This window comes from Telopea speciosissima, chromosome 7 (assembly GCF_018873765.1).
Source record: "Telopea speciosissima isolate NSW1024214 ecotype Mountain lineage chromosome 7, Tspe_v1, whole genome shotgun sequence".
NCBI lineage: Eukaryota > Viridiplantae > Streptophyta > Magnoliopsida > Proteales > Proteaceae > Telopea > Telopea speciosissima.
Window position 1 is genome coordinate 1744143 of NC_057922.1, and position 27143 is coordinate 1771285.

The window sequence follows — 27143 nt, forward strand, 5'->3', positions numbered from 1 at the left end:
TCTGGCGTGACTTGAATAAATGTGGTGCCATATTAGAGCCAATGGTGGTAGTAGTAAGGATGGTTGATACGGAGAAGAAGCCTATCTTGCCCCACATTTATGCTGCCCTTCAGAAGATGAAGGAAATGATCAGAGCTATGATACCTCGGAGTGCAAGGGCATTAGCAGTTACTATTTAGTAATTATTTGTGGTTTCCACTTTACCAACATACTATCTGAATCCAAAGTATCACTGCTTGCATGATCTTGGGCTAAACACAGAATTGCTAGAGGCAGTTCAAAATGTTATTGAGAAGTTAGAGCCCAATGCATCGACACAGGCTGAGTTGAGAGTATGGGAATTTGGTAGTAAGTAAAGGAATGTAATTAATTAATTTTATTGTACTATGTACTAATTACTAAATAGTAAATACTAATGCCTCTAGCAATGTTTGAATTTTGAAATGAGAACAGATCCAATACTTCAGAGAGGCCACGACAAGTTTCAGTCGAAAAGCTACAGTGGAGGGTAGACAAAAGTCAGACCCTGGTAGGTGGCATTACATTTATGAATTATAATTTTATCCCTTTAAAATATACATATTCCTAATATTCTTAATATTCTATATTTGTAATGCAGCCGACTGCTGGGTGTTTTATGGTACAAGTTCACCCAACCTGAGGAAGATAGTAGTGAGAGTGCTCGCACAGACTTGTTCATCCTTCGGATGCAAGCGCAACTGGAGTACATTCTTATTGATCCACACGAAGAGGCGGAACAGATTGGGGCACGACTGACTAGAGCAGCTGGTGTATGTGCATTACAATGAGATTAAGGATGAGGCACATACGTGAAGTAATGGACACCAATTATAGAGAACCCATCGAGCTAGTAAACATTTTCCAGGAGGACTCTGATGATGATGAGGATCCCCTATTCAAGTGGGTGAGGGATCATGGTGCACCAGAAATGGATTAGGCTGGGGGTAGGCCCGATCCCACCATTGCGACCGCAACCGGCACAGATGTTGAGGAATATATGTCCGAAGAGGGACATGTGCATTTAGAGTCACCGAGACCTTTTGAGGCATGATGATGTTGATGGTGATGATGGTGGTGTTGGTGGTATGCGGAGTGGTGGTTATTATGATGATCGTCATGAGGGGATGCGCGAGCAGTACCAGTATGAGCTGGGGATGTAGGCGGGCCTGTGCGTTACACAGGTGAGTCTTAATTTACGCATGCCACACAAGATCGAGACCATGGTGTCCTCACTATGTACAAGAGATGGAAGGGTCGCAAACAGTCACAGGCTCAGGATGATTACATGAGTATGAAGATCATGCTTGCAAGTTTCGGAAGCATGAGTATAGTTACTACTAGTGAGCGTCAGTCGTGGCATTCATCTCCTGGCCATAATCATGAGTGATTATGGTCAGTTTGGGCAGTCAGCACTTGAGTTCGACAATCAAAGCATCGGGTTAGGTTTTGTGGACATATTCCCAGTCCCAAACCAGGCACACCCATACATGCCTCAATATGATAGTAGCAGTGGATCTCACGCCTCATGGCAACCGGCTCTTCTATACCCTAAGATAGGGGACTTTGAATATGTTGATAACAACACTTATATGAGTACTGTGGCAAACTATGTGCAACACTACAATAACATTATGACATGGGAAGAATATGTGGACCGACTCGTTCTGAATGAGTGAATGCATCACATTTTATGGGATGATAGATCATAGATGTAATATATTAAACAGATTGATGTATTGAATATTTTAACATTTCTAATGCTTATTTAAGTTGTTTTACAATAATTGAATGCTCTGATTGCTTTCTATTACTAAATTATATGTAGAGTAGGGTATTTTAGTACGTTGTCGCCTACCAACCTAGGGTTTGAAGTGAAACTCCTATTTGGACTTTGTTTTTGCAAAATCTAATAGTGTCATTGTGTTTAAATGGCCTAAAATAGGCTGAGTACCAAGTTTCAGCCCCAAAATAGGTCTAAAACCCATCGAAACTAGCCATCAAGTTGGGGAAAAAAATTACCCCAACTTGTTGAGATCTCGCCCAACTCGCTATTTTGGCTGGTCGAAACCTGTACTCGAGATGAGTTCTTCTTCTATACTCACCGCATCATCAACAATGTAAGCAGGTCTACAAAAGACCGTGTGTGTGTGTGTGAGAGAGAGAGAGGTACCTACTGCAATAAAAAGTCTTTGAAGTTTCTGGTAGAGAAGATGTTCTCTAACTAGAAAACAATAAGAGCAGAAAGGAACATGGGCATATTGTTCGCTATCGTTTCATCTAAAAGCTCGAGCTGTTAAGGAAGGGCAGTGTCAATGTATACATTAACCCTCCCCCGCACGTGCAGGCCAAGATCCCATGGTCCTTGCATGTGTAGCTCACGCGGCGTTTCTTCGCGTGGCACCGAAAGAGAAGAAGTGTCGACCCTTACCTGATTTTTGCACTTCCAATGAGTTGAACACTCGACCTCCCCGCTCTGATACCATGTTTGCTGTTTCACCTAAAAGCTTGAGCTGTTAGAGAAGGGCAGCGTTAACGTATACAATAACACATATACCGTCATAAACTGAGCAGCTTGAAGACATCAAAACCAAGACTGAATTAAATAAAACAGAGAGACACTACAGGTAACAGGTGTCTTTCATTTCGTCACAGAAGAATCTAACAGTAATTATTTGTCCACGAGGCTAGCGTGTTGGGAAGTCTTCGGTGATCTGCCCGGCCCTGGATCCCAATCCTTCACTCATTTAGCCTTTGTCTCCCTCTCTCTATCCTGTGGGTCAGGCTTCTGAGAGAGCTAGGTGGGAAGCGAAGATACAGTTCCTCAATAGGCAACCGAAAGAGGAAATGTCAGGAACCTCCACCATGGATACCCCAACCCATGAGGAGCAAGACCAGAGAGAAGCAGAGGACACAGAAGGAGACCAAGGAAGCCTTGAATCTTTCCTGAAGTGCGCTGTGACACTGGGAATCTCAGACCCAACCGCATAGTTGCAATCTGACTCTCTCTCTCTCTCTTCTTCCAAGTGGGTGATTACCGCGGTGGTCCCCGAACATTTCACCATTGTTGGCCTCACCACCAAGCTTCCAATCGTCTTTGGCCGGAAATTCTTTCCGCTGAGAGATACTATGAACAATGAAGAGGGGAAGAAAATGAAAACCAGTTTCGATACCTTTGTTTTAAAAATAATATGAAATACAAATAACGCCCTCGATTTTGAGCCGTTAAGAGTTAGAACACATGCTTATTGAAGGGTTACCCCATAAATACTAATAAATCATTTATTGCCATAAAGCATAAACCGCTCCTCAGCTGTTTATGAATTTCAGTTTATTTCAATTTATATTAATGAGAAATAAGGATCATAAATCATACCAATTACTTGTAGATACTGAAATGTGTCAGAAAAATAGAAATATAAATCATACCAAGGAGAACCTTAGTTGAACATTTAATAATTTCTAAACCAGCAGTTCTCCTTATATTTTGTTCTTCTTGATTGGTCAAGGAAAAAGAGATCAAGTCAGAAACAATTCATGAACCTGTGCAGGTGGATGACGATCAGCAAGCTTAAAGGATAGAAGCTCATAGAAAAGACAACCATAGTAATATTGGCTAAATAAAGCGGTATGCCCTTCAAGCAACTCCACCGTCTTCGATAATGCTTTAAAAATGGACTCCTCTTCTGAAATGACAAAAGCTACTTCCAGATCTGAATATACCTGGAAAAATGTTTCTTCACCATAAATATAAAAAGTTCCATAATTATAGAAGAGTAAAAGTTGATGAAATATAATGAAAAGACTGAAACTGAAACTAGTTTTTTGATTCGTGAGTAAACAAAAAAACTGGGCCCATGGACCTTGACTTGGTGCGAAGAACCCAACTTACTTTTAATCATCCAAATCATGAAACTTTCTAAATACAAACACCCCAAACATGCATACCAACACTAGAATCATATTTACCTGATTTTTAACTAGACCACAAATAATTGCCGCGTGTGAGGGCAGGATATTTCCTGCAAGATATTTCAGTACCCCATTTGAACCAGGGAGGCTAGAAAGCTCAAATTGATCAGATATGTCCAAGAAAAGAAGAGAGCCGATCTCCCTTGTGGTATCTAAAAGGTGCTCAAAAGCTGAACTTGTAACTGCCTCAAATTGAGCCATCCCTGTAACCACAACCTGTGGTTTCAACTTCTTTATCAACTCTATCATCAGATCAGATTGGCGTGGGGCTTCAATGACTGTAACAGCAGCCTCCAAAGGCTCAACATCACATCCCGCCTACACGAAGGGAATTGATCTTTTAGCTGTTTACTTGCACACACTATAAACAAAGCCACAAAGTTATCTCCAAAAAAAATTTTGGCAACCAAAATGATTCAGTGGAACTTGATCTGTCAGCTATTCAATATACCATTCGCAAAGAAATTTGTCAATTGTCAAAGTCATAATTTATTGAATCCCTATAGATAATAATCAAATACATGATAAATGAATATTGCTGACATAGAAAAATTATGACAGCACAAAGTCAAGAATAGAAATAATTTTAAGCATATAGGCAGAATCGATTTGGGAAAACCAACTTTCAACTTTATTTTATTTTATTTAAGCTTTGTATCTTTACCTTATTATACTTTTCCCTGCAAGTTTAACATCTTTCTTTTCTTTTCTGATTTATTGATGCAATATCAAGCCTGAAGAAGATCCCTCATGCTGTTTTGGTCCACATCAGAACTAGACCAACCTGCAGGGCCAAGAACCAGCTGTGGGTTAAGCTGGCCAGGGTTAGTCCCTGCAATATTATTGCTGGTGGGACCCATGAAATCGACTCCAAAGAGCCACCAGACCTGAGTTTAATTTTTCTTAAAGTGTCTTTTAATATCTCAACCTGTGCCAAATGTGTTGAATTGAATTATTGAATGAAACAAAAGTTGGAGCCTTGGTGGTCAGACCTGCGTTGAAGCAGTCCCCTTCCCCTTTTATCCCAAATATTCTCTGGGACCCGGGCCAGCCCCTAAAATTTTATTAAAAACTATTCCAAAGAACAAAAGATACTAAAGGGGGGGACATGCCCGCCTAACCCCAAGTCCGAGAAGTACAATTAAATCGCTCCACTCTGAACAGACTCTCTCTCCCCGACCCCATACATATTTATCTTCTTAACACCGGGAAACCAATTGCATCCTCGCGGGTGATCCGGCGAAGTTCCATTAGTAAAGATAAAGAAGAATCTCCAGAGAAAACAGTATCCGTCAATGAATTGCAGGAAAGATTTGCCAGCCAGTTGGCCGCCCTATTTCCTTCTCTATAAGTAAATGAAATCAAAGGCCTAATCAGCTTCACCAATTTTAGAGTTTCCTGAAACCAGTACCAACCTTTCCAGGATCCGCAACTCCCTTTGGATAAGCAATGAATTGTTGCCGCCGAGTCAAAGTTTACATAGACACCCATAAAGCCCAAATCCCCGCATAGCTTAAAGCCATCTCTCAATGCCCTAAGCAGTCCCTTTCTCCTCTCCTTAACGTCTTCTCTTCTTTCTTTCCCCCTCTCAATCTCCTCTCTTCTCCTCTCTCTCACGATACTCCCTCTCATCCCCCCCCCATCTCTTCTCTCTTCATCCAAGATCAGAATCTGATCTTGAAACCTCATCTTCTCCCTTTATCCTATCCCTAACCTCCCTATAAACTAGATCTGATCTCTCTATTACAGATTTGAACCTTCCGTCTGTGTCATTTAGCTTTTAATTTATATTACTGATTTTTTTCCCCCATTTTTTTTGGTCATTGCCTATCAAAACAAGAAATTCAAACAGTCGGGATGTTTAGAAATTAAACTTAGCACTTTAGCATGCTAAAATATCAAAGAAGTTTAACTCAGCTGATGTAGATCGAAGCATGTGTGTGTGTGTGTTGGGGGGGGGGGGTGTTAGTGTTCACGTGACACTATTCACATGAACAGTGATTTGGGGGCTGATATGGACTGCTGGGTTAGAGGAGTTGATTTTTGGCGTTATTTTTATTATCAGACACTTATTTAGTTTCCTATTTGAATTGTAATCCTAATTGGGAATCCTAGATCTGTTAGGAATCCTAGTTAGAGTGTAGTTTCTATTTTATACATTTTATTAATTAGTTTCTTACTTAGATTAGGATTGGGTTGTTTTATTATAAATACATGTATGTGACTGAACAGAAAAGAGACAGAGATTGAAGAGAAAAGAGCTATTGATGAAACTGTGCGATGAGGCAACGGTGAGATACCGTGGGTGAGAAACCCTGGGCGAGAGGATGATGGACTGAGATAGCTGATCCTATTCCCCCCTTCTGTATCCCTTTCTCTTCTTTTTTCTTATCCTTTTATGTTCTCCTTCATATGTAAACAGAAAATAGCAATAAAAGAGTTTTAGTTATTTAATTTTTGTTCTTTTTATTGTATTGATCCTGCTGCAATCGATCTCCCGTTGGTTTCCCTGGTTCAAGGTCAATTATAAATTTACAACATTGCATGAAAGCATAAGTAAATGACAAGTATAACAAAACAAAGTATCAGAACTACGCCATACCTCCATTGCTAGAGAGGTTAACCATAGTTTCGGTAGATGCCTGGTCAAATGTTCATCAACAATGGCAAGTCGCGGTGAGAACAATCGAAGAGCATTCTCAATTGCCACAGCCCTTGATGGAAATACAACAACATTCTTAAGCAAGCACCAATGAAGAAAAGTTAGCACAGAGTACATCTTACTTAACAAGTAATAATAAACTATTGAAAGTGTAAGATAAAGTTTCCATTAATCTCTGCCAGAGGAACACTTGTCCAGAGACCTTTACGGACATTTCGAAAATAATATAGTAAGGTCTTTGGATCTTCTTCATCGGAAACATTTAAATATATCTGTCAAGACATCATATGTGGATCGTCATCTAGTTCCAATTTTCAATATACAGTTACGATTCAATTTGGTAGACGTTCTTACTTGTAGAATCAACAAGCAACCCATCAACACACAAATCCATGTTTGTAACCCATTATAAGTTGAAAATAAAGCCACATGAAGATTACTTTAATAGCATGGCTTTCTTCAAGCATTACAAACTGCAGCACTGACTTGATAACATGGATCAGAGTGATATTAAGTTAAGCATAAAGAAATGCACAGAAGATAGTTAGTTTGCTCTATAATCAGCATCAGAATCCTAGATAATTTTAACCGATACTTCTACCACTCACAAAACGTACACCACTTTGAACACTTCCTGAGACTTGTATTATTTAATGCCTCATTTCATACTTTAACATCCAAAGCATCTCAACAAATCCCACTTCCATAAAAAATTTGGAAAGTAACCAAAGTGAGTATCAACTAGACAGTTGGTTATTTTTTTTATTTTAAGACACATTCTCTACTAAATTGTTCACTGTTAGATAGATAAGAGCTTTAAAAAGCCAATGACTAGCTCCATTGTGCCATTTCAAATTCTCTTGCATGTCAACATTAAACAAACAGAAATCCAGAATCAATTGGCTTGAACTCGGAGACTCGAACACCGCCTTCTTCCACCGTTCCCTCAAGGCCCGCTCAAACTCCAACTCCATCCTCTCTCTTACTTCCTCCAATGGTTCGGTCCTCTCCTCTGTTGAAGCCATCAAAACCGAAGCTGTGAACTATTTCAGTGATATCTTTTGCCCTCCCCCCTCCTCCCATCTCCCCCTCCCCGATGACCTCATCAACAAATTCCTCCCCCCTCACCTCCACAGCTCTCTTAGTTCCATCCCCTCCGACTCTGAAATCACCTCCGCTGTCCACTCTCATAAGGCTAGTAAAGCTCCAGGTCCTGATGGGTTCAGTATGGGATTCTTCTCCACTTGTTAGGATATCATTGGGGTCGAGCTTATTAGTGCCATTAAGAGCTTCTTCTTCAACCCTCACCAGATCCAAAATATCAACCATACCTTCCTCTGCCTTATCCCCAAGTTCTCTGGAGCTTCGTCCATGTCTGACTTCAGACCCATCTCCCTTTGTAATCTTCTTTACAAGTTCATCGCTAAAATCCTTGCTAAAAGGCTCCGGCGCTCAGCCTTGTCATAGATGCCCTTGTCAGTCCCAACTAGTCTTCCTTCATTGCTGGGAGAAGCATCTCGGACAACATCATCCTTTGCCAGGAAATTGTTCAAGGCTTTGACCGCAAATCCCACTCTCCTGCTGCCCTTCTAAAAATTGACATCCATAAGGCCTTCGACTCCATCCGTTGGGATTTCATCTCTCAAGTCCTTCTCAAGATGTCCTTTCCCCCGTCAACTGGATCCATTCTTGTATCTCTACTCCCCGCTTCTCTATTCTTCTGAATGGCAGTCCTGCTGGTTTTTTCCCCTCCTCGGTCGACATCCGACAAGGCTGCCCCCTTTCCCCTTTCCTCTTCTGCCTGTCCCTTGAGGTTCTCTCTTGCAGCATCCAGTCCAAAACCGACCTCCACCTCATCTCCCCCATCCCTAAGTGTAAACCTACCAACCTGACCCACCTTGCATTCGCGGATGACCTCATGATCCTCTCCAAGGCTGACCCTCTCTCCATCGAATCCATCATGTCTTCCCTTAACCTTTTCCAGGGCCTATCCGGTCTCCGCATCAACCTACTAAAGTCCCAGATCTTCCTTGCCGGAGTTTCGGAAACCACCAAAACCTCTCTCTCCTCCCTCACCGGTTTCACCATTGGCACCCTTCCTGTCCGTTACCTTGGCCTTCCCCTCATCCCTGCCAGACTTTCAGCCCACCACTGCTCCCCCATCCTGGATGTCCTTCGCAAGAGGTTGCAGCTTTGGAAAGCCAAGCTTTTATCCTATGCAGGTCGCCTCGAGCTCATTAGATCAGTGCTCCAGTCTTGCTACATTTACTGGAGTGGTGTTTTTGGGCTCCCAAAGGCCACCATCAAGGAGGCCGAATCGATTATGTGTGTTTTCCTTTGGAAAGGTGTAGACTCGGCCAGGTTCCTTCATCCTATGAGCTGGGCTTCCCTTTGTGTCCCAAAATCTGAAGGAGGCCTCGGGCTTAGGCGAATAAAAGATGTCAATATTGCCGGGTCAATCAAGCTTATTTGGAAGATCCTCACCAACAGATCTTCCATCTGGACTTCGTAGGTGTATGCGGGGCTCCTCCGTAGAGATTCCATTTGGTCTGTTAGCCCAAGGACTGACTCCTCATGGGTTTGGCGTAGGATTTTATAGGTGAGACATTTAGCCAGGGACGCCATTTCGTGCAGGATTGATGATGGTGCGTCCACCTTGCTTTGGTTGGACAAGTGGCACCCCTTTGGTGTCCTATCTTCCATCGTCAGCTCCCGGGACATCTACTCCGGATTGGATAGATTTGCCCATGTTGACACTATCATTACCAGAGGCTCTTAGTCCCCCCCCCCCCCATTTCTTCTCCCCCCCTCGCCGACCTTTGGAGCTCCCTTCCCCCCATCCCACCTGGGCCGGTAGAGGTGGCACCATCTTGTGGCTTCCATCCCATACGGGCAGATTCAGCTCTCACTCTGCCTGGGATTTCGTTAGACATAGAGGGACCACTTGTCCTTGGCATAGAGTTGTTTAGTTTCATGGCCACATTCCTCGCCATAGCCTCACTGCTTGGCGCGCCCTTGCTAGCTGCCTTCCTACCCAGGCCTTCCTTATTCATCGGCATATACAGGTCCCCCCCAACTGCTGCCTCTGCTGGAATGGGACCGAAGATGTCGATCACCTATTCTTCTCCTGCCCATTAGCCTCCTCTATCTGGTCCCGTGTTCTTCTCCATTGTTGGCCTGGTCGGCGCACCCCTCTTCCTCTCAGCAGGGAATGGATTTGGATTAACATGACCTTCGGAGGGAAATCGACATGTGACTCGGTTGGCAAGTTAGCCTTTTGTGCTACTATCTCCCATCTTTGGGTGGAACGCAACCTTAGAAGATGGACATCCAACTCCCGCTCTTTTGACACGATTTGGAAGGCCATCTTTTTTTATGTTTCATCTAAAGCTAGATCCCTCCCCCTTTGTGATGTAAAGGATTCCCCAAGGAGCAGGCTCATTGTTGTCTCCTGGGGCCTCCCTACATCTATTTTGCACCCTAGCTAGCCCCTAGCTTCGGCTTGTTGCCCTTGGGCTTGTATATTCCCTCTTTTTTCTTAGTATTTAAATTTTTATTCATCCAAAAAAAAAAATACATTAAACAAACAGGTACGTTAAGAACTTGTTTATTTGGAAGTACAAGAACTAGGCACTTTTAGATTTGATGTCCAATCATCATAAGGGACTATAAGGCCCCGTTTGGTAACACTCCTCGAGAAAACTTCTGGTGATCTTCTGTTCTGCGGAAATGCATATAGAATAGAAACGTGTTTGGCATACCTGGTTCATTCTTTTGTTCTCACAGACCGAACCGGATGAAAAAACATAAGAAGAACACGATTTGAGAAACACAAATTTGGTGTTTCTTCTGTTCTTCAACTCAAGTGAAAGAACAAAAGGCTTGAAAAATTAACAAGTGTTCCCGATAAAAACAGAAGACTCGTGTGAAAAGGGTTTTACCGTGGTCTCTCTCCTCTCACGCCATTCTCTCTACCACAACTTTCGCACAACCCTCTGCAACTGGACTCCATTGCAATGAAAGTGGTGGTAGATTCTCGGTTTTCTGTGGCAGGACCTCCGCACAACTCTGTTTACAATTCCTCATGCAACCATCCCCTTCCATCAGTCCCAGGTTAGCACCCATACTTCCTATTTTTGGCATACCTTAAATCCTATGCTTGATTGGTTGATCTGGGTTGCTGAACTTCTGTTTACAATTCTCTTAAAGTTCTGATTCTGATCTGACTTCTGAGCATAAAAAACCAATTAGGAATTTTCTAAAACTTAAAATCTAACCATGAACTTGAAATCTGCTTCCATACTTGGCATTTGTTTTCTGTTCTGAACCTTCTTACGATTTCAAAATTCAAACCTGACACTAATTTCCTATTCCCTACTACAAGTCTGATTTCAATTTAATCGATTTTCAAGTTCTGTTTTCGAAGTCTAATCTCAGATCTCTGACTATAATTAAGCTTGTTTTTTTTGGATGAATAAAAATTTAATTACGAAGAAAAAAGGGAGAGGGATATACAAGCCCGAAGGCCAACTAGCCCGAAACTAGAAAGGACTAGGAAGGGCGCAAAATAGTAGAAGAGAGACCCCAGGAGACAACAATACACCTGTTCCTTGGGGAATCTATGACACTAGTAGGGGGGAGGGAGTTAGCTTTAGATGAGACATCAAAGAAGATGGCCTTCCAAATCATGTCTAAAGAGCGGGAGTTGGACGTCCATCTTCTAAGGTTACGCTCCATTCAGATGTGGGAAATAGTAGCACAAAAAGCAAGCTTTCCAACCTTGTCACAGATCGACTTTCCACCAAAAGTCATATGAATCCAAATCCATTCCCGAGACAGGGGAAGAGGCCTTCTACGAGCAGGCCAGCAATGACGAAGAACCCTGTTCCAGATGGAGGCAGCAAAGGGGCAGGTGAAGAAGAGATGGTCGATGTCTTCGTATCCATTCCAACAGAGGCAGCAAGTAGGGGAGACTTGCATGTGCCTGTGGATGAGGAAGGCCTGAGTTGGGAGGCAATTTGCAAGGGCGCGCCAAGCTGTGAAGCTCTGCCTAGGGATGTGGCCTTTGTACCAAACCACTTTGTGCCAAGGACAAGGGGTCCCTCTATGTCTGACCGTGTCCCAAGCAGAGTGGGAGCTGAAAGTGCCAGTAGGGGAGGGAAGCCAAAGATGGTGTCCCCTCTGCCTCTGTGACCCGGGGGAATAAGGGGGAGGGAACTCCAGAGATCAGCCAAGGGGGGAGGGAGGAGGGGGGGTCCAAGAGCCATCAGTGATGATGGATGCTACAGGGGACAGCCTGTCCAAGCCGGACTCATAGATGGTGCGGGGGCTGACTAAGGAGGCCAAGACACCCGAAGGGTGCCAATTGTTTTGCCAAAGATAGGTCTGCTGCCCGTCATCAATCCTGCAAGAGATAAACCCTTTGGCAATGTGTCTCACTTGAAGAATTCTGCGCCAAATCCAGGAAGAGTCTGTGCTAGGACTGACAGTCCAAATTGAGTCTCTACGGAGATGCCCCGCATACACCCAGGAGGTCCAAATGCTAGATTTGTTGGAGAGGAGTTTCCAAAGCAGCTTGATGGAGCCTGCAAGATTAACATCTTTGATCCTTCTGAGCCCCAGACCTCCTTCAGATTTGGGGAGGCAAATGGCAGACCAGCTCTTGGGGTGAAGGAACCTGGCGGAGTCCAAACCTTTCCAAAGAAAAGCACACATGATGGATTCGGCAGCCTTGATAGTAGCCTTGGGAAGGCCAAAAACACCGCTCCAATAAATGTAGCAAGACTGGAGAACCGATCTGATGAGCTCGAGGCGGCCTGCATAGGATAGAAGTTTGGCTTTCCAGAGCTGCAGTCTCTTGCGGAGGAGGTCTAGGATGGGGTTGCAGTGATGGGCTGAAAGTCTGGCGGATATTAGGGGGAGGCCAAGGTAGCGGACAGGAAGGGTGGTGATGGGGAAGCCTGTGATGTTGGATAGGGTAGTTTTGGTCGAGTCAGGAACCCCAGCAAGGAAGATTTGGGATTTTAGGAGGTTGATGCGAAGTCCGGAGAGGCCCTGAATGTTAGAGTTGTTAGAATATCTTGTATAGGGGTAGTTCTGTCATTGTCTAGTTATAAGACATGACTAAGTTGTATTTTTACTTTATTGTCTTATTTCTTCTTACCTCCCTAGGGAGGCTTGTGTAATTTGGAAGACTTAATGAATGAAGCTAATATGTGTGTTGAGAATCACTCTCAACACACACAATCGATTCTCCCATTCTCTTCTCTTCTTCTTCTCTCTTCTCTCCTTCTTCTTCTTCTTCTTGCTGCAAACTTCTTCTTTTACCAGATTCGATCTACCTTTGAGTTTCAACTTGGTATCAGAGCCAACATCTCTGGTTTGAGAGTCGGCTGAGCTCAGTCCTCATCTTCTCCTCTCTTTGGAACCCTATAAATGTAAAGGGGGTTCCATTGGAGGCTGTATATGTGAAACCTATACTCCTTACAGTCTTGGGAGTGGTATTCTCTAAGTTGGAGAGAGTTTAGGAGCTGCTGAAGGTGACTTGAAGCTATGGAGGAAGACTGGCAAGTTACCGCCAGCTTGTGAAGCTTCTTCTTGGTTCTCCTTCTCTTCTCCACATCTTGGCATGACACCTGTTGGAGTTGCATTGCCTAGGGGTGTTGTTTCAGACCCCAAAGCTCTTGTTTGTTGAAAAAGAAATGCTGCCTTGCTGCTAGATGTTTTGAAGACTTGAAACCAGGCTCTGTTTTCCGCCCTGACTAGGAGTGTCTCGGTTTCGATTCGCCTTTGGCAGCTTGGATGACCTTGGAACTTGTCCCATTTGTGTCGTATGGGAGTGCTTTTTGAAGCCCTAAGAGCCTGCCTTGAAGGTGGAGGGTCGAGGAAGGCTATCTTGTTTTTTTTTATTCTGCAGGTATCGGTGCTCTGTTTTTAGTCTTCTCTGAGGTCTGCTGTATTGGATGGCTGAATGTGATAGTATTACATCTTGATACACTTATTAGGTGTTATGGACTAAAGGTTCTTGACTACTAGCAGAATTTGGTTTGAGTTATGCAAGTTTTTGCTCTTCATATGCTTGCTGTTTTTTAGGCTTGGCCTCAGCCTTGTGGTTTGGTTGATTTGGGACCATTTTTTGTATTGGTCTGTCTCCTTGTTTTGGGTTGAGTATACTTCCCACTTGCGCAAACAATTTATATTGATTGTTGAAGTGTTTGCCTATTATGTCCAGAGTGTCTGGACAAGATTCTGAGGTCAGTGGACCAATTACAGCCAACAGCCCAAGTGGTGGTTTCCCAACCATGGCTTCCTTTGATAACCCCAACACCCAGATCTCAGTTGTGAAGTTGGACAATACCAACTATTTGGATTGGTCCCGTTCCGTGAAGTTGTCCCTACGTAGTCGGGGGAAGTTGGGGTACATTACTGGGTCTATCACAGCTCCTGCTACTACTGATGCAGGCTATCTCAAGTGGGAGATTGAAAACTCCACTGTCATGACTTGGCTGATCTTTTCCATGAAACCTGAGATAGGTCGGAGATTTATGAGTAAGGAGACTGCTAAAGATATTTGGGACGGTGTATCCAGAATTTTTGACAGAGTTGGAGATTCAACAAAAGTGTATCAAATTCTCCAAAAAACCATTCATATGAAACAGGGTGATAGGAGTATATCTGAGTATTACAACTCTGTTATTAGCTTGTGGGAGGAGTATGATCATTATACCAATCTCCAGTTGTCCAATGCTGAGGATCGGGCAAAAGTCTACAGGAGCCAAGAAAAGGAAAGGATCCTTATTTTGCTTGGTGGTCTTAACTCTGAATATGAGCCCCTTCGCCTGCTAATCTTAGGGAGGTCTCCATTTCCATCTCTGGATGATGTGTGCAGTTATTTGCAAAGTGAGGAAACCCGGAGGACCACTAAGGATATTGTACCATCAATAGAGAGGTCTGCTCTTGTTTCCAGTTCCCAAAAAGACTGGAAAAGTGGGGGGAAAGGCCGTGAGAGATACAAATGTGACCATTGTGGCAAGCTTGGACATACCAAGGACCGGTGCTGGGATCTTCGTGGGCAGCCCCCTGGTAAGCGTGGTAGTTCATCTCATGCCCGTGGAGGCAAGCGAGGGGGAGCTAAGGCTCATTCTGTGACATCTGAGTCCGAGCCACCTGGACCGCAGCCTGCTCTTGATTCCCTCTCACAGGATGATATTGCAGCCCTACGTCGGTTGATGTCTCACCTTGGAGGGTCAGCTACTGGTTCTAGCTCTGGAGGGTTGACTACTTCTGCCTCAGCTCTGCAGGTCTCATCTGCTACCCCTACTGCACCCATTTGGATCATTGACTCTGGAGCCTCCGATCACATGACTGGTATGTCCCAGTACTATGATTCCTATTCCATTTGTTCTGGCCGGGACAAGGTAAGGGTTGCTGATGGTTCCCTTTCCTCTGTCTCTGGTAAGGGTAATGTGCTGGTTACTCCTTCTATTTCCCTTGAGTCTGTCCTTCATGTTCCCGACTTTGCTACAAACCTATTATCAGTGAGTCACCTAACCAAATCCTTACATTGTTGTGTCACTTTCTTTCCTTCTTATTGTGTCTTTCAGGATTTGGAGACAAAGAGGGTTATTGGCAGTGGGACTGAGAAAGCAGGACTCTATCTTCTTGAGCCACAGTCACCTGCTCAATCTACAGCTGCAGCTTAAGTTTGTGGTCGGCATGACCGGAGTGCTTTGGAGTCTGTTATGCTTTGGCATCAACGTTTGGGTCATCCCTCTTTTGTTGTTATGAGGAGACACTTACCCCACTTGTTTACTTCTTTTCCTGCATCTTATGTTTTTCAGTGTGAATCTTGTATTTTTGCTAAACATTGTCGCACATCTTATCCTTATCGTGGTAATAGATCTATTGCACCTTTTTCCCTTGTTCATACTGATGTTTGGGGGCCTTCTCCTACTACTTCCTTATCTGGTTTTCGTTATTTTGTTTCATTTGTGGATGACTATTCTCGGTCTACTTGGACTGTTTTGTTAAAACAAAAGAGTAATGTTTGCGATGGTTTTAAGGAGTTTTATCACCTTATCAGTACTCAGTTTGGTACTCACATCAAAATTGTTAGATCTGATAAGGGGGGTGAGTACATGTATGGGGGGCTCCAACAGTTCTTTTCTGATAAGGGCATCATCCATCAACTGGCTTGTGTTGACACCCCACAGCAAAATGGGGTGGCTGAACGCAAAAACCGCTATTTGTTGGAAATCACCAGGGGTCTTCTCTTTGGTATGCACGTGCCTAAGACCTTCTGTTCTGATGCCCTTCTTACCGCTGCCTTTCTTATTAACCGGATGCCAAGTCCACTCCTTGGCTCCAAATCCCCCTTGGCTCTTCTTTCTCCTCAATCCTCAGTTTTTTCCTTATCTCCACGCGTCTTTGGTTGTGTTTGTTATGTACATGTCACCAAATCAGCCCGCACCAAGCTTGATCCCAAAGCTCTCAAGTGCATCTTCTTAGGCTACTCTGATTCTACTAAAGGGTATAAGTGCTACCATCCTTCTTCCCGAAGGCGATTTCTCTCCAAAGATGTCACCTTCTTTGAGTCTATTCCTTTTTTTTCTTCTTCCCCTCGCCATTCTGTTCAGGGGGAGAATATTAGCAGTGAACAGAATGCGGATGTCATTCCCTTCCTATCTCCCTTGCCTACCTCCACTTCCCCATTTCTATTTGATATTGGAAAGTACAAAGAAGTGGATGTTGTGGATGATGCTGATGTTGATGGTATTGGTGATGGTGATGCTAGCAGACAAAAAGGAATACAAGGGGATAAGATTCAAAGAAGATGGTGTATTCACAAGAGGTGAATGCTTGTTGAAGGAAAAAGGGAAGCAACCATGGTACAAGTGACCATGCCAAAACCCCTCTTTGGATCTACATCCTCAATCTCATCCTCTTCAGTCAGGTAATCCCTCTCCTTCTGAATTAGATCTTCCCATTGCTATTAGAAAGGGGAAGAGAACCTGTACTAATCCCATAGCCCAGTTTGTTTCCTATGACTCCATTTCTCCTACAGGTGTTGCTTTTTCCACTGCTCTTGAGTCTTCTTCTATTCCCAAAAATGTCACAGAGGCCTTATCCAATCAAAAATGGATGCAAGCAATGACTGAGGAAATGGTGGCTCTAGAGAAGAACAATACTTGGACACTTGTTGATCTTCCCAGGGGGAGAACTCCAGTTGGATGTAGATGGGTTTATACAATCAAGTATAGATCCGATGGTACAGTGGAAAGGTACAAAGCTCGGCTGGTTGCAAAAGGGTATAGTCAGGTGTATGGCATTGACTACCAGGAGACTTTTGCTCCTGTAGCCAAGCATAATTCCATCAGGGTTCTTCTTTCAGTAGCAGCCAATAAAGATTGGCCTATGTACCAATTAGATGTGAAGAATGCATTTCTTCATGGAGATTTAGCAGAAGTTGTGTACATGCAGCCTCCACCTGGTTTTAAGTGTCCCTCAGCTGAAGGGAAAGTGTGTTTGTTGAAGAAAGCTCTCTATGGCCTAAAGCAGTCTCCTAAGGCCTGGTTTGAGAGATTTAGACAAGCCATTCTGAAGAATGGGTATTCCCAGAGTCAAGCTGACCACACTTTGTTTATCAGGAGAGGTAATGGTACAGTTACAGCTCTCATTGTCTATGTTGATGACATTGTGGTGACTGGGAATGATGTTGCTGAGATAGATAGATTGAAGTCTTATCTGGCTAAACAGTTTGAGATCAAAGACCTTGGAATCTTAAAATACTTCTTAGGTATTGAGGTATCTAGATCAAGGAAAGGGATCAACATTTGCCAAAGGAAATTTGTCTTGGATCTTCTGAAAGAGACAGGGATGATGGGGTGCAAACCAGCCACTTCCCCCATTGATCCGAATCATAAACTTGGTGATGAATATGGTTCTTCTCTTATAGATGCAAGCAAGTACTAGAGGTTAGTTGGGAAACTAATCTATCTCTCCCTAACTCGACCAGACATCTCTTATGCAGTTGGAGTGGTGAGTCAGTTCATGCATGCTCCTAGGGGTGGACATCTGGATGCAGTATATCGCATCATCAAATACTTGAAATCCTGTCCAGGAAAGGGCCTTCTATTTGCCAGGCATGACCATTTGCAGATTGAAGGCTACTGAGATCTTGATTGGGCTGGTTCGTCTACGACAGGAGATCTACTTAAGGTATTGTACCTTCTTGGGTGGTAATCTAGTTACCTGGAGGAGCAAGAAACAACCAGTTGTTGCTCGATCTAGTGCTAAGGCCGAGTTTAGGGCCATGGCCCATGGAGTATGTGAGCTTATATGGCTAAAACGACTTCTTCACGATTTGAGCTTTGAAACTAAAGGGCCAATGAGACTTTATTGTGACAACAAAGCTGCCATAAGCATTGCCCATAATCCGGTTCAACATGATCGAACCAAGCATATTGAGGTCGATCGTTACTTCATCAAAGAGAAGTTGGATTCTGGGTGCATTTGTACTCCCTTTGTGAAGACAGGTGATCAAGTAGCAGATATCTTCACCAAGGGTCTCTCTTCTAGTCTATTTGGTACTCTATTGTGCAAGCTGGGAATGTATGACATTTATTCTCCAGCTTGAGGGGGAGTGTTAGAGTTGTTAGAATATCTTGTATAGGGGTAGTTCTGTCATTGTCTAGTTATAAGACATGACTAAGTTGTATTTTTACTTTATTGTCTTATTTCTCCTTACCTCCCTAGGGAGGCTTGTGTAATTTGGAAGACTTAATTAATGAAGCTAATATGTGTGTTGAGAATCACTCTCAACACACACAATCGATTCTCCCATTCTCTTCTCTTCTTCTTCTGCTTCTTCTCTCTTCTCGCCTCCTTCTTCTTCTTTCTGTAAACTTCTTCTCTTACCAGATTTGATCTACCTTTGAGTTTCAACTCTGAAGAAGGTGTAGGGAGGACAAAATATGCTCAATGGAGGAGGGAATGGCCTTGGAGAAGATCATAAGATCGTCCGCAAAAGCTAGGTGGGTCAGGTTGGTGGGTTTACACTTGGGGATGGGGGAGATGAGGTGAAGGTCAGTTTTGGACTGAAGGCTGCGGGAGAGAACCTCAAGGGAAAGACAGAAGAGGAAGGGGGAGAGGGGACATCCCTGGCGGATGCCAGCAGAGGAGGGGAAGAAACCCGCAGGGCTTCCGTTGAGGAGGACGGAGAAACGAGGGGTAGAGATACAGAAGTGGATCCAGCTGACAAAGGAGGGGGGGAAAGACATCTTAAGAAGGACTTGGGTGATGAAGTCCCAACGAATAGAGTCGAAAGCCTTGTGAACGCCGATCTTCAGAAGGGCTGAAGGGGAAGTGGTGTTCCGGTGGAAGCCTCGGACAATTTCGTGACAGAGGATGATATTGTCCGAGATACTTCGCCCAGAGATGAAGGCGGACTGGTTGGGGCTAATAAGGGAGTCAATGACAAGTTGAAGGCGATTTGCAAGGATTTTGGCAATGAACTTATAGAGGAGGTTGCAGAGGGAGATGGGTCTGAAATCAGCCATAGAGGAGGCACCGGAGGATTTAGGAATGAGGCAGAGAAAGGTATGGTTGATGTTCAGAATCTGATGGGGGTAGAAGAAGAAGCTCTTAATGGCGCCCATAAGCTCGGTTCCGATGATGTCCCAGCAAGCGGAGAAGAATCCCATACTGAAACCATCAGGGCCGGGAGCTTTACTGGCCTTATGGGAATGGACAGCAGAAATAATTTCGGAGTCAGAGGGGATGGAGCAGAGAGAGTTGAAGAGGTTGGGAGGAACGAATTTGTTGATGAGGCCCTCAAGGATGATGGGAAGGGGGGAGGGAGGAGGACAAAAGATACCAGAGAAGTAGGAAACAGCTTCGGATTTGATGGCATCGACAGAAGAGAGAACCAAACCTTCAGAGGAGGTTAGAGAGAGGATGGAGTTAGAGTTGGTTCTGGCTTGGGTCAAACTTGGGAATTCCAAGTAGGAATCTCAAAAGAGAATGAGTAATTAAGCTTGTTATTTGGTACTAAAATCAAATCTGGTTGAACCTTCTATCGATTCTCAAATTTGGGAATTCCAAGTAGGAATCTTCAGATCCTAAGACTTTGACCATTGGATCAAGCCCTGATTTCTGATTTTATATTCTTCCATCCAATTAAAGCCCTCGACCAGAATTTTGGCGGAATCTGATCCCTTCTATTAATAATTTTTTTTGGAAATCTGGTCTTATTCCTTACCTGCAACCCTGTCACAAGCAAGGATCAGGAACTCGGTGCCGACATTGGTTTCGACCAGCTAGAAATCGAGATTTCCCAGGTTTCGACGAGATTTGGTAGAAACCTGGTACTTTCTCCAGGCTAACTCGAAACCATGGTTTCGCGGCCCAGAAGTAGTTTTTTTGCCCTGATTATTGTTGTGCTGCCTATTTTTGATATTTTGAACCCAATCCATGCATTAGTTTCACATAGAGGACACTCAAAATAATACTTGTGGTTTTGACCCAAGTTTGATGGTGTATATTGTTCTTGGAGATGATATTGAATCTATTGATTAAGGTTTGACCGGAACATAACTCCTCCAATATAAATCAGATATAAACAATCTTGGATTTGTTTGAAAGCTTTATTGGAAATCATTCCAACAAATCCCAGATTGCTTAAATCTTATTTATATTGAAGGAGTTATGTTCCGGTCAAACTTAATTTGGTGTGCGTGAATGCTGCTTAAAATAGTTCTGAATGGAAATAAGCTTTTAGACATCAAAACAAATGAATATTTTACCACTTTTTTGGTTTTTAGCAATGTTTTATCATATTAAGATTGTATGGGATTTTTAGATTTGAGAAAAAACTAGCATTTAAAAGTCGAAAATTGCACCTGCCGCCGAAAATCTAGTTTTTGTTCTTGAACTGGGGCATTTTCTCCTTTTAGAATTTCATTTCTTAACTATTTTTATTGGATTCAGATAGGGGGTATTTGTTTATTTTTTAATAATATCTTAAGTGAATGAAATAACATTTAATCTTAAAGGGTAATTTATGCATACCTCCCCTGAGGTAAGGCGAAATTACAGATTCACCCATGAGTTTTGGATAATTATGCGTACCTCCCCTGCTTTCCAAAATAATTAATAAGTAAACCCACTCCGTTAACTTGGGGCTGGAAATGATAGATTTGTTCAAATCATGGACCAAAATGCCCTTCATGCTAAAAAACCTATTTTCTTCCATTACTTGCTCTGTGGGCAATAACAAACTGAAAGCAAGACCTGCGCCATTCTTGCTTCTGCGACCACACTTCCGCAATTCTTGCCGCTTCTTGCTGCTGCAACTACACCTCCGCCATTATAATCCAGACAAGCTTGTGCAAAAGTTTACAATCCTACTGTAGAACCTCGCTTTAATTCGATCTGTTCATCCAGAATCAATTCCCTCTCCCTTCCATTCATATAAAGATTAAAATAGCTCGTTAATTTCAAATGGTTTCCTTTCTGAAGAAGTTTTGAGTCCCATTTATGAAAACTGTGAAAGAAAGCAACAAGAGCAAAGTAATTTATGCCCACCAAAGAATGCTTAAAGATCGAAAAATTAAAAAAATAAATAACAGAAAGATGCTTGATGTTTGATGAAATGAAGTGCGAAAGAGAATTTTGCTTTTTGTATTCACTCATTCCCACAAGGCTTAGAAATCAGCCAAAAATCCAAAACCAATCTTCCATGTGTTTGTTCTTACTGCAACATTCACAGCATACAAAGGTTACAGACAAGGTGAGCATAAGAAGGGAATTCCTTTCCCCTTTCCCCATCTCACCAAAAACTCAACAAGATCAAATAAAGAAAGCAGAACGGAAAAGAAGGCTTGGACTGCAAAACCTGCCTATACAACTAAATTTGATCCCATTATTCAGTTGGTGATCTACTGTTTCTTTTTGGCTAAAAATTGATGAATTAGATTGGAAAATTCGAGTTAAAATTGAAAGATATAAGGCAAGGATTTTGGACAAAAAATTGCAGTTCTTCAGGTGCATACCCAAGATGACGGCCACCGATTAATTAATTAATCAAATAAAATCAATAATCTGGTTAATGAGCTGCAACCCTGGAATTGGATCTCTTCTTAGCCTCACTATAAAGCACCACCCCCACGAACGTCACAGCAAAGCCCGCCATCCCCATCACCATGACTGGATTCCTGAAAATCAATACTGACACACCACCACGGCAGCTTTAGCATTCCCCAGAACCTGGAGCATCAACGCGCTCGTATGCTTGGTCACCAGAAAATTCGTCCAGCTCACCATATAGGCCACCGTTGCATTCCCCAAAAGCAGAAACACTATAAAGGGGTCCTCCCTCGCCTTTTCGAAGGTGGATGCAGCCACATTGCCTTCAATGTACAGAGCGAATGGAAGCAGAATCGTAGCAGCCAGAGGGGCCATGTAGAGAAGCAGATTCATGGAATGAAGCTTCTCCGCCTCCGATGTCAACAGCAATCCTTGAACCACCAACTTCAAAGCTCGTCCAGCTGTGGATCCAATACAGACCAAGAAGCCAAAGAGATGGAAAAGAGGCTCGCTATTGCTGGCAATGACGATCCCAAACATGACGGGCATGAGCGCAAGGTACACCTGCGCGGAATCCTTGCAAATAATGAGGAAAGCGAAGACAGCAGTAAAAAAAGGGGTTGTTGCGCCAATGGCTTGGTAGAAGGAGACTGGGATGTAACTGAGAGGTATTAGCACAGACGACGGAGATGCAGAAGATGACGCTGAGGGCAGCAATCTTGAAGAACTATCGGAGGTGTAGTCGCAGCAGCAAGAATAGAAAATAGGTTTTTTTAGCATGAAGGGCATTTTGGTCCATGATTTGACAAAATTTAACTTTTTCAGTCCCAAGTTCACGGCATAGGTTTAGTTAATAATTACTTTGGAAAGCAGGGGAGGTACGCGTAATTATCCAAAACTCACTGTTGAATCTGTAATTTCGCCTTACCTCAGGGGAGGTACGGGTAAATTACCCTTAAATGATATTTGGCCTAAATAAGTGCATGCCCTGGTTTTGAGCCAGGTTTCCTCAAGTTTCGATTGGGATAAGTGAATTAATATAGGTGTTCAGGTCGAAACTTGCGAAATTACCAAAATGTGGCCGAAACATGGTCAAAACCATGCGAAACCAGGTTGAATTTAAAGTTGACCCACATCTCGTCTTGGTACACTGCAAAACCGAGACAAGTCACAAGCCAATCTCTCACTTGATCTCACTGGTTTGAGATTATAGTTGTCAGCTGTCATAATGAAAAGGCAACCCAAGACGGTGGCCAGGCGCCTAGGCATCACCTTGGATGCCTAGGCATGCACATACAAAAGGGGGGTACATGCAAAATATGAGACTAATCTTTTAAGATATAACTTTTAGGGGGATTAGATGTAAAATGTGGGATTTTAATGTCTTAAGATATAATTTTTAAGAGAGGATATATGTAAATTTTGAAACTTATTTCTTTTACTAATAAAATCAGAAAATATCACTTTTTAACCCTTCTTCGACTCAGCAGACTTCGACGCAACGGGACGACAACCAAATTCCTCTTCAACGCAGCGGAACTAGCAGCGGTAGTGGTGGATAGTTAGGCTCTCCTTCTTGTCCTTCTCCTTCGCATTCTCCTTCTTCAACAACCACTGCAACTCCGGTGGACAGGTAGACTCTTCTTCTCCTTCTCCTTCTTCTTCTGGCAGTGGCGGTGATGCTGTCAGTTGTCACTGCTGCTGCCGCTGCTTCTTCCACTACTTCTTCATTTGTGGTTCTTTTTCTTCTTTTCCAGCGGCGATGGTGGTGGCAGTTGCTACTGCTTCCTCCACCTCTTCTTCTTCTTCTTTTCCAGTAGTGGCTGTTGCGGTTACTTCTTCTTTTTTGTCTCTGGGAGTTTAAAACACCTTACCTGCCCTGAATTTCATTTATTTTTCATAATCCAGCAGATATTTTACATTTTTCACCCATTTTCCCTTGGATTTCATGTCTGGGCGCCTAGACAACTAGGCAACCAGTCTCCTAGTACCTTAAAACATGCCTTGTCGCCTACGTGGTGCCCAGGTGACGCCTTGACAACTATGTTCAAGATTAGCACTGCATTATTAGGCTTGCTTTTAAATCTCTTTATTCAATCTTCCTTCTCTATCATATTCGTAATTTGTCACCATTGCAACTTCTAATCCCTTCACAACTTAATTGAGATTCTTGAATATCTGTTCCTCAAAACCCGTCTCTTTTCACCCCCACAATTGGGAACTTCATATCTCCATGGAATTATATCCTAGCTTCATAACATGGAGGTTTCACAGTCTGTTAAACTATCATGTACAAGTGTAAAACAGATACAATTAGCATCTGAAAACACACTTGTAGATGGGAAACTTCAACATTTTCCTCCCACCTGCAAAGCCCCCTGACATGATTGAGAGTCTGAGACATTCTGCTTTGAGGGAAGACAACTATCTACAACTATAGTGAACAGTATGCAAAATAGTGGGTTGCATTGTCTAAGGTTCATCCTAGCTAGAAAATATCCTTTTGGGATCCATTTATAATAACAGAATAGTGTTTTTATTCAGAAGAAGAAAAATGCATTACTCTCCCCATCTGCTAATCAAGGGCTAAAGCCATTCTTCCCGAAGGCATAATACAAGAACTTCAAATTAATATCATCATATGCCTAAGGCCAGTCAACCTTGTATTTGATTTCTTTTCTGCTCAAAGCTCTCTTGTCGTGTACACATTCATTGGCTATCAAATGGAGTTAAAATTTTTGAGAACTATCAAAAGGGTTTGATGGTCTGAATGTTAGAGTTTATATGTTGTAAGGGTAGTGTAGGATTGTATGGGCCAAAATACCATGGGGGTATTCTGGACTTTTTACCTTTTGTTATGCTTTCTATTATGTACAGCCGACTCTGTATTAGAGTCGGCTATGTTAGGGGCAATTCTGTCCATGTAACCTTTATTCTTTATTATAAATAAAGAGTTTGGGATCATTCTTTAAGTATCCAAGCATTACACTCTAATTCTGATCTGTATCAAAGCAGGTTTCGAATTAGGGTTCTCCACTCCTCCATTCTCGATCTCTTCTCTCCTCTCTTTCTCTCGATCTCCCTTTCCTCTACTTTTTTCCTCTTTTGTTCTTCATTCTTACATAGGGCAGCACTGATGAGGTGATCCATAGATCCAGTTGCTGTCCCCCATCACCTCATTCCATGATATCACACACAAATTCTGATCGATAGGAACTTGCACCCTGTCTGTGATATTTGAAGCTTCAAGTTTTTGGATTGATTCAATCTCCATTACAAGGAATCAATTCTCCTTATTGAAGATCAAGAACTGCAGCAGATTTTTATTGGACAAGCTTCTATCTCCAGCCGTATTGAAGACCTCCTCATTGATCGATTTTCCCTTCTTTCAGGTTTTTCCCAAAACCCTGACAAATATCGATCTTGGGGTTGGTTTCTGTTGAAGCTGATCTTTGGAAGAGTGATCAAGCACTACTACAAGCACACTCAAGCCAAGTTTCAGCATCATCCACTGAATTTTTTGGACCATTCTCCACTACATCGATCTCACCAAAATCAGGGTTTTTTTCAAAACCCTGAAAAAGTTGATCTAGGGGATTGCCCTGTCTGCTGATTTTTGGAGACACATATTATTATACTTACAAGAGTCTCTCCTCCTCTTTCTGGACATTCTCTTAGAGTATTTACTGGGTTTTTCATCACATCAGCCTTTCTCTGCGATTTGGATTGTCTCTGCCACTTATGGGTGACTCATCTCTACTGGAACTTCGGGCATAGATGGACATGGTAAGACTGAGTACCATATTTTTCCACCCAATCCTATAAATTGGATGGCTCCAATTACCTCCTATGGTCTTGACAGCTTCCTTTGCAATTGCTGGCCATGCGCTTACTGGCCATATTAATGGCACCACTGTCATGCCAACAAGCCTTGGCCCTCTTTAAGACAGGTGGCTCTCCAATAATGGCGTACTTATGTCCTATTTGATTGGTTCCATGCAACCAGACCTGGCCGAAGGGTTTCGCTATGGTCTGCCTGCAAGGAAACATATGGACAGCTTGGTACTGATGCCCAGGTTTATGAACTCCGGAAGAAGGTCCTTCATACCACTCAGGGGGAATTGTCTGTCTCCAAATATTATGCTACCTTGTGCAGCCTTTGGCAACAATTGGATCATTTTTCTGATTTCCATCCTTCTATTGTTGTTGATATTACTGCCTATAAGAAGCATGTTGACAAGATACGGGTTTATGACTTCTTGGCTGGATTAAATATGGAATATGATCAAATTTGTGTCCAAGTGTTGGGTCACACTCCTTTTCCAACACTTGAACAATCATATGCCTTGGTCTCCTCTGAAGAAAACCGTAGGTCTACAATGTTACATCCTACACCTATTGAGAGATCAGCTCTCCAGACTGCTTCTACGGCTACTCCTGACACTGCTGGGAACTCCTCTTCTGATGATTCTACCAAGGGCATTATTACTTGTGAGCACTGTAACAAGCCCTATCATACCAAAGAGAAATGTTGGAAGCTCAATGGGAAACCAGCGGACTGTGAGGCCAAACGTGTTGCCAAGAAGAAAACAAAAAACAAGGCAAATCACTCTGAGACTGTTACCACAGCCCCGGCTACTGACATTGGTATATCCCAAGATGATCTACAGGCATTCCTACGTGTGCTAAAGCCTTTTGTTGCTGCTGCCTCTACTACATCAGCAATTGCCAATTCCTCTGCTCCTTTGGGTTCAAACTTTGCCCAGTCAGGTATTTCATTTGGTGGTCATTGTGCTTCAGTAACTTCCCATCCTTGGATCATAGATTCTGGAGCTACACATCACATGACTGGTTCCTCTAGCCTTTTCCATCGCTATTCTCCTATGTCTGGGAAAGACAAAGTCAAGGTATCTAATGGTTCCCTTTCCTCCATCTCGGGGAAATGAATCATCAATTGCACTTCCTCTCTTACTTTGTCTATTGTTTTGCACATTCCAAATTTTACTACTAACCTCCTTTCCATTAGTAGTATTACTCGTGATCTCAACTGCAAAGTAACCTTTTTTTCTTCCCACTGTGTTTTTCAGGATCTGGTAACAGGGAAGACGATTGGATGTGGTAAATTGCACGGTGGATTGTACTTGCTTGAAGATGGTCGTCCTTCTCCATCAACAACACCTCCTCCACTACATCAGAACTCCTTAGTCTCTTCGGAACTTTACCAATGGCACTCTAGATTAGGTCAACCCCATTAGGCACTTTATCTCATTTATTTCCTGCTTTATTAGTAAAAGGTTGTAATAAGGATGAATTTTTTTGTGAGGCTTGTGTTCTGGCCAAACAGACTCGTTCAACTTATTCTATTTCAAATAAAAGGAGTTCTTTTTTTCATTTGGTGCATTATGAT

General features: G+C 42.9%; 1 protein-coding gene across 2 annotated transcripts in view; it reads right to left on the reverse strand.

Moving 5' to 3' along the window:
* Positions 1 to 27143, reverse strand: part of LOC122666986 (methionine S-methyltransferase) — a 106793-nt gene that overhangs the window by 37155 nt on the left and 42495 nt on the right. For both annotated transcript variants that reach the window (XM_043863127.1, XM_043863126.1), the window contains 3 exons: positions 6593 to 6727; positions 3988 to 4308; positions 3562 to 3741 (listed from right to left, as the gene is read on the reverse strand). In XM_043863127.1, coding sequence (XP_043719062.1) covers positions 3562 to 3741; positions 3988 to 4308; positions 6593 to 6727 — 636 coding nt within the window. The remainder of the gene's footprint in view (positions 1 to 3561; positions 3742 to 3987; positions 4309 to 6592; positions 6728 to 27143) is intronic.